Source organism: Maylandia zebra, linkage group LG3, assembly GCF_041146795.1.
Source record: "Maylandia zebra isolate NMK-2024a linkage group LG3, Mzebra_GT3a, whole genome shotgun sequence".
NCBI lineage: Eukaryota > Metazoa > Chordata > Actinopteri > Cichliformes > Cichlidae > Maylandia > Maylandia zebra.
Window position 1 is genome coordinate 10219420 of NC_135169.1, and position 8398 is coordinate 10227817.

Below are 8398 nucleotides of genomic sequence, written 5' to 3' on the forward strand. Positions count from 1 at the left end.
CATTCCACCTCATTCATTTCTGTATTTTATGTATACAGGGAGTGCAGAATTATTAGGCAAATGAGTATTTTGTCCACATCATCCTCTTCATGCATGTTGTCTTACTCCAAGCTGTATAGGCTTGAAAGCCTACTACCAATTAAGCATATTAGGTGATGTGCATCTCTGTAATGAGAAGGGGTGTGGTCTAATGACATCAACACCCTATATCAGGTGTGCATAATTATTAGGCAACGTCCTTTCCTTTGGCAAAATGGGTCAAAAGAAGGACTTGACAGGCTCAGAAAAGTCAAAAATAGTGAGATATCTTGCAGAGGGATGCAGCAGTCTCAAAATTGCAAAGCTTCTGAAGCGTGATCATCGAACAATCAAGCGTTTCATTCAAAATAGTCAACAGGGTCGCAAGAAGCGTGTGGAAAAACCAAGGCGCCAAATAACTGCCCATGAACTGAGAAAAGTCAAGCGTGCAGCTGCCAAGATGCCACTTGCCACCAGTTTGGCCATATTTCAGAGCTGCAACATCACTGGAGTGCCCAAAAGCACAAGGTGTGCAATACTCAGAGACATGGCCAAGGTAAGAAAGGCTGAAAGACGACCACCACTGAACAAGACACACAAGCTGAAACGTCAAGACTGGGCCAAGAAATATCTCAAGACTGGTTTTTCTAAGGTTTTATGGACTGATGAAATGAGAGTGAGTCTTGATGGGCCAGATGGATGGGCCCGTGGCTGGATTGGTAAAGGGCAGAGAGCTCCAGTCCCACTCAGACGCCAGCAAGGTGGAGGTGGAGTACTGGTTTGGGCTGGTATCATCAAAGATGGAGTCAAGCTCAACTCCCAGTCCTACTGCCAGTTTCTGGAAGACACCTTCTTCAAGCAGTGGTACAGGAAGAAGTCTGCATCCTTCAAGAAAAACATGATTTTCATGCAGGACAATGCTCCATCACACGCGTCCAAGTACTCCACAGCGTGGCTGCAAGAAAGGGTATAAAAGAAGAAAAACTAATGACATGGCCTCCTTGTTCACCTGATCTGAACCCCATTGAGAACCTGTGGTCCATCATCAAATGTGAGATTTACAAGGAGGGAAAACAGTACACCTCTCTGAACAGTGTCTGGGAGGCTGTGGTTGCTGCTGCACGCAATGTTGATGGTGAACAGATCAAAACACTGACAGAATCCATGGATGGCAGGCTTTTGAGTGTCCTTGCAAAGAAAGGTGGCTATATTGGTCGCTGATTTGTTTTTGTTTTGTTTTTGAATGTCAGAAATGTATATTTGTGAATGTGGAGATGTTATATTGGTTTCACTGGTAAAAATAAATCATTGAAATGGGTATATATTTGTTTTTTGTTAAGTTGCCTAATAATTCTGCACAGTAATAGTCACCTGCACACACAGATATCCCCCTAAAATAGCTAAAACTAAAAACAAACTAAAAACTACTTCCAAAAACATTCAGCTTTGATATTAATGAGTTTTTTGGGTTCATTGAGAACATGGTTGTTGTTCAATAATAAAGTTATTCCTCAAAAATACAACTTGCCTAATAATTCTGCACTCCCTGTATAAGTTTAGATTCGTTATTTATAGTTGGTTTACACAGCTTTGTGTACGTATGTGTATGTGAGAGATATTCTCTTATCAAGCACTCAGATATAATAAAATAACAGTCAGACACTTCAGCAGTTTAACGTGCTCGGGTGAGGGCTCAACGGAGACTCACACCCTGCAGTAGCTCTCTGCCTTTATTTATACACAGCATGAAGCATACAAAAAAGGAAATAACATGCTTATCTTGGTGTAACTTCTCAAAACGTTGTGTTCTCTACAAGGTCATTTCTTACTCTTGGTTTCCTGCTGCTGACAGATAATGTGATGGCAAACAGTTCCCATTATAGAGCAAAGAGCCAACGGTTAATTGTGCAGCTGGTTGAGTACAAACAGAAATATAAACACTCTTAGCTGATTATTATATGAATAATAAAAACCTGTAAAAACAAAAATCCTTTGACAGTGTATATAAAGACACGTGTGTGTGTGTGTGTGTGTGTGTGTGTGTGTGTGTGTGTGTGTGTGTGTGTGTGTGTGTGTGTGTGTGTGTGTGTGTGTGATTTACATTGCTGTGCTTGAGAGCCACCATCTACCAGAACCAAATTCCCTGTATGTGTCTGCACATATACTTGGCCAATAAACACGATTCTGATTTTATTTTATACTTTCATTTATTTTTGCATGTGTGTTGTTGTTGCCTGTGTTTAATTGAGTCATTTTTTATAACTGTGAGACAGTTGCTGCTGCCCATCTTGGCCAGGTCTCCCTTTCAAGGATTAAACAGAGATGGGAAAAAGCAACGTAAACAAATATCGGTCTATACACTAAAAAACAAAGCCAGCTCTGAGCCGAAGGAGTCGGAAATCCCATCACTATTTCACTCTCCTCACTCTAATTGGCTGCAGTAGAAGTGAATATTTGTACTTTGACCTTTAACCTCTCTGCTCCGTGTTTGATCTTTCAGAGCAGAAAACCATCACAGCTGAGTCTGGACAGGACGTCACTCTGACACGTCGAGCTCCAAACAACAACATCATAGTTGTAAAGTGGAGCCGAGCTGACCTGGGAGATGGCCGATTTGATCCAGATCTCCACCATCCATCTTTTATGAACCGGGTGGATCTGCAGGACAGACAGATGAAGGATGGAGACGTGTCTTTGATTCTGAAGAATGTGACGATTAATGACGCTGGAACATACGAGTGTCGTGTCTTCATGGCAGAAACAGACACATCGCAGCTCATCAGCATCATCAGCCTGAGAGTTGTTCCTCCAGGTGAGTGTGTGTGTGATCAGAGGTGAAGCTGCTTCCTGGTTGTTGATGCTTGTTTCTAAAGATGTTGTTGATGAGACTTTGTAGAAAGCAGCTGGTCTGAGTGATGTGATCAGTAGATAATGTCTGACAGCAGTTTGAAGAGCAAATGGATTCTGTTCTTCACTCATCACCTGCCTGACAGCTGACACCTCACACCTGTTTCTCACCTGCAGGTTTTTATTCTTAATCAAGGAAATAAAAACAAATACATACAAGAACATAATAATTAACATGTGTTTTGAAGGGAGGAAGGTTCAGGGCTGAAGCAATCAGCTTCATGGGCTCATCCGGTTAGAATAAGAAAAGCAGCCATCTAATGCAGAATTATTTTCAGGGTACTCCTTTTATTCTCAAATAAATAAGGCAAAAAAGGAAGGAAACAAAGACACACATGGACTGCCAATGCTCAGCTGCCGCCCCGTGTGGAAGTGCGGAAAGAGTGAGCCAAAAGTGAATGCAGTCCTTATATACTGTGTGACATATAATGTGTGACAGGTGAGTGCAATCAAGGACAAGCACCACACCCAATCAAAGGTGAGAGAACTAAACAAGGTGCATCTGGTGAAGTGAGTGGGTGTGCTGGGATGTGCTAAAAGGTGGGTCTCTACAACAACATGAGTAGGTCAAAAAGATGAGTTATAATGTGAGGGGGAAATCATAAGCAGAGAGTGCTTGCTGGTGCTTTCCTTAGACAGTAAGCATCACAGAAAATGCCGCGTGTATCTTGTTCATCATGACTCTGGTTTTACGTGGCCTATGAACACAATTTATAAACTGGTATATATCACCTTGTTGTTTCGTCTTTAAGTGGTCATCTGACTGACTTACCACGACTACTTTATTCTTCTGCTTCAGTCAAACAGCAGCACTCATGCAACTGTTTTGCCCCCTGAGCTCCAGACAGTGCTCGTGATCACCGTCCGCGGGAGAGCGCAGCTGCTTAAAGCTGCAGCGTCCAGATTACTTACAGCTACTTCCTGCAGCTGATATAAGCTGCAGTAAGCTGAACACAGCTTCAACGTCTGTTTGTTGAAAACTAGTAACGGACCGCGTTTTCTTCTTAGTAACTGTAACGATGTTGTAACGATAGGAATAGTAATTAGTTAGATTACTCGTTACTGAAAAAACTAATGCCTTTAGTAACATTGTTACTTGTAACGCCGTTATTCGCATCGCTGGTCGTAAACCCCGCCTCTGTTCAAAGATGGTCGCTCACAGTGGACATAGATGCTTCTTTCACTCCTCTTTCAAACCATCTGTCCTCTCTGTCCAAAATGTGAACATTGGCATCCTCAAAGAGTGTCCTTTATCCTTTAGATGCAGATGGACTGCTGAGTCTTGTCCTGTGGAGGTGGCTCTTCTGTGTTGTGCCATGCGCTTGTGAAGTGGCTGTTTGGTCTCTCCAATGTAGAGGTCTGGGCATTCCTCGCTGCACTGTACAGCATACACCACCCTAACCCTCTCATCCGAGAAGCAAGTCTTCAAGCAACCTAAAGACATCCAGACGCTTTTCTTTGCAAGCTCTTTAGACTACGATTGGAAGGTGAATCCAGTGCAGTTTTCAACCTGAGATGTATTGCTGCACTCAGGAGGACGAAATATTACAGATAAGCACTGAGCTTATCGTTGTGTTTTTTTATAATAATAATTTGCATAAGATGGACTATTTTCTGAGGTTAAATATTTTATGTTTTCCACGATTCACTGTGAATATAATGTGTTTATGAGATTTGCAAGTTTTCATTTTCATTCTTAATTAGACTAATCACCTTCACTTTGTGTCTGTAACACTAAAGAGAGTGCAGCACACTTTAAATTCATTCAATTACCTCAACAGGAAGGATCTGCATCTTCAAGCATGGAAACAAGACAGGTAAAGCTTTTAGTGTTTCTACTTTCAACACAGAATAATTTTACTGAATCATTTGACTTCATCCTTACTCTGAACTGCATGCTACACAGGCAGACACTAGAGACTGTAAAGAAAAAGCAAGAAAAACATATCCATTCATTATAAGCAAGTCTTTCTTCTTACAATTGTACACTGAAAAAAAGGCCATGTTGGATTGACTTGAGTCAATAGTGGACACTGGTTGCACACAAAGGTTTTGCTTTGGCAGAAACTTAAACAACTGAGTTCAATCAACACAACTTGTTCATATTCAGTAAACCTGCATGTTGTGTTCATGAAACACGATTGAAACATGTTCAGATGGAGTAAGATGAGCTCCTGGAGTGTTTTAATTCTTTCATTTTATTTTATTATAGCCCAATACTACTTGGTCACTTAAATACTTCATGTTGTCTTCATATTACATAATGTTCAAAAAAGTCTAGAGTCTGGTTACCATAAAAAGTGAATGGATCTACAACAACTACCATTCTCCTGTCTTTATCCTGGTTGCAGGGAAATAACCCTGAAGTGATAGGTTACAAGGCAGGGTACAGCCTGGACAACTCAAGTCTATCACAAACAACCATTTGCAGGTAATTTAGAATCACCAATTAACCCTAACAACTGCATGGCTTTTAACTGCGGGAAGAAACCAGAATACACAGAGAGAACCCAGTGCAAACTAGCCAGATTGTGGATTTAAACCCAGGATCTTCTTACTGTGAAGCAGCAGCAGTAACCACCAAGCCACCAATCCAGACTTAACAAAAGTGGGAAAGCTATGATTTCAAGGCTTGATGCAGAATTCTTTTGTACGTTTTTGTTCTTGACAGGTTAAACCACAATAAATAGTGATAGCATACACGTGGTGTGTGTGTAGCTGTCTGCCTCTTATAACACCAGTGATTTTCCTGCAGTTTGACATCTTGTGCCATCCTGTGAATTTCCTGAGTTCAGCAACTAACCACTCTCACTAGATTGTATCAGGTCATCTCAACAAGAACAAATTAAGTTGTTGACTTTCATACAGATCCTTCATGATTTAATTACGTTCATAGAAACATGAAATTATTGTGTTTAAATTACAAGTTAGACTTTTTTAATGTAACAACTGCCCAATTTACTTTTTTCGGTATACCAACAAAAGTAGAGGCGGCTGCTCGACTTGCCTGAGATGGATGCCTTCCTGAAACCACTGAGATCCCGTGCAGTGTCGCAGAAAGTTATTGACTTACTTCACTCGAACATGATATGAACAATTTAATCTGCCTCTCTGCATATCATGTAGTTTCTACACTATATAGTTACACTTAACTTTAAAGCACGAGGCACTTGTGTTAAATACACGCAAGATGCTTACGTAAATCCAAGAGTTGGCCAATCCCTTTTTTTCAGTGTGCATATTGGAATGATTCAGCACTCCTTAGTTTTTCTTATCTTTTTGTAGACAGAGAAGACATCAGTTGCACTCTTCTTTACAGAAGAAGGCCAGAGTTGCTGTTAATATCAGAAATATCTACAACTGTAAGTTGTTCTTTAAGATTTTAACAGTTTTAGATCCATTACACTGACATAGCACTCTGGAGGATGACAAGAGCCACACATCAAAATAAAGAATTTTGTGCTTAATCTAAAATAAATTATGCATTTGCAAATTATTTTTTATGATTTTATTTATTCAAACACTATTTTTAAATCATATTTTCAAAATTAATTCTTAATCCCGGACAGCATGGTTAACACTGTTGCCGCACAGCAAGAAGGTCCTGAGTTTAATTCCGCCACCTGCCCGAGGTCTTTCTGTGTGGAGTTGGCATGTTCTCCCCGTGTTTGCGTGGCTTCTCGATGGGTATTTTGACTTTCTTCCACAGTCCAAAGACATTCAGTTAGTGGGGTTAAGTTAATTGGAAATTGCCCATAGGTGTGAATGCAGGTGCGAAAGGTTGCTTCAGGGTTGAAAACCTGAAGCAATGCAAATTAACCACAAGGCTCTATGTAAGTAGCTCCCTGATTGGTTGGAGAGAAACATGGATTCTCTGCATGGATCTTTCACTTGATTCGCTCGTTGGTAGATGATTCATTGGTGGGTCCACAACCCCCTTGGAGACACTTAAAATCTGGGACTTTCCACTAAATATTTAAAGAAACATAAAGAAGTGCCTATGCTTATCTTTGCAAGCTCTTTAGATGGCTGTTATAGTGTTCAGACTCCAGTACTACATTAACACGAATTCAATACATGCAGTCAGACTCAAGACCAGACATTAGAAATAAATCTTTCAGGTTTCAGGATGTGAAGAAATGGCACAGTGATCAAGTTACAGCACATTTTGGGAAAATAGTTTCCTGATAAATTTGTGCAGTAAAGAAAAATGTGGCAGTTTTGAATGTGAAAATGAAGTTAAGAGTATAGGTAAGCTGCACGTTAAGAAGAAATACGAAGAGTAATAGGACAGAGGCTGGGCATTATTACAATGTTCAAAGGCAAGTGGGTGTTTTTACATAATGTGCTATAATGTCAGGATGGAGCTGCGTGCTCCGGTGTGTACTGGCTCACTGTTGGTGGCTGCTTAGCAGGACTTGCCCCCCCACCTTCAGAAAATAATTCTGATTGTTACAGTGCCAGACAGGACAGGAAAAGTAAGACAAATTACTTAAAAAAACCCTGAAAAACCAAAGAACGAGAGCTTTAGTCAGGCTGGAATAAATAGCTTAAATTCATTATTAAAATGGTAAAAGTTATTGTGATTATTGCAGGCAAATGGAAAGAGTAGAGCATATTGTTAGATTGTTATAAACACGGCCATCAGAGAGAAATATTAGTCGGAAATCTTCATAAGAACAAAAAATAACTTAAGGATAATTTATTTCTAGAAGTCTCTTTTTAGTTTTTGCTGCTATCTTTTGATTAAAAACAACAGGAGGTGGTGCTGGTGGTGCTGTAGATTCTGCTCCATACTCCAATCTAAAGGCTGGCAGTAATGCACTTGGAAGTGAGTGGTCTGCTGCCTACCGCCATCAAAACATAGAAGAAAAGGAGCAGCATCAGCAGTAGTTATATGCCACATTGTTGGCATTAGAATGGGTGGAAGACAGTCGAATATCAAAAGTAATAATATGTAGTGAATCATTGTCGGCATTATTATGCATTGGAAAAGGAAATACAAGCAAATTCTGTATGAGCTTCCTTTTGCTCATCATAGATTGTGTGAAAAAGTAAAGATATTGTAATAATGTAGACTCTGGCTCATGTAGGTATTCTGGATAATGGAAGAGCAGATAGTTTTGCTAAGGAAGCTGTTATATGAGTAGATGTTGATGTGCAGATACCATTGTCTAAATCTGAAGGAAACAGTATGTAAGAATTTAAAATGGAAATGGCATGGGCTGATGAAATAAAAGGGAGACATTTATATAGATTGCAAAACACAATAGAAGTTCAGAGGAGTAGAGGATTAAATAGGTGGGAGGAGATAATTATAAGTAGAATATGAGCAGGGCATTGCTTTCTCTATGGCACTATTTTTAAGATGGAGAAACATCCGACTGGGTTGTGTAATTGGTGTAATGCTAGAAAGCATTGAGCGTTTGCTTATTAGTTGCAGGAAATATGTCAGTCAAAGGAGAATGTTGAG

At 40.1% G+C, this 8398-nt stretch overlaps 3 protein-coding genes across 3 annotated transcripts in view; 1 reads left to right on the forward strand and 2 right to left on the reverse strand.

Annotated features, from left to right (window-relative positions):
• Positions 1 to 8398, reverse strand: part of LOC143416657 (uncharacterized) — a 376067-nt gene that overhangs the window by 127243 nt on the left and 240426 nt on the right. The gene's annotated exons all lie outside the window — the stretch shown is intronic.
• LOC106676470 (uncharacterized) overlaps positions 1 to 8398 on the reverse strand; it is a 234236-nt gene that overhangs the window by 42893 nt on the left and 182945 nt on the right. The window lies entirely within an intron of this gene.
• The window catches only part of LOC143414035 (CD226 antigen-like), a 35156-nt gene continuing 29279 nt past the window's right edge, over positions 2522 to 8398 (forward strand). Inside the window, exon 1 of the mRNA XM_076877667.1 lies at positions 2522 to 2830. Within this exon, the coding sequence (XP_076733782.1) occupies positions 2662 to 2830 (169 nt within the window). The 5' untranslated portion in view covers positions 2522 to 2661. The remainder of the gene's footprint in view (positions 2831 to 8398) is intronic.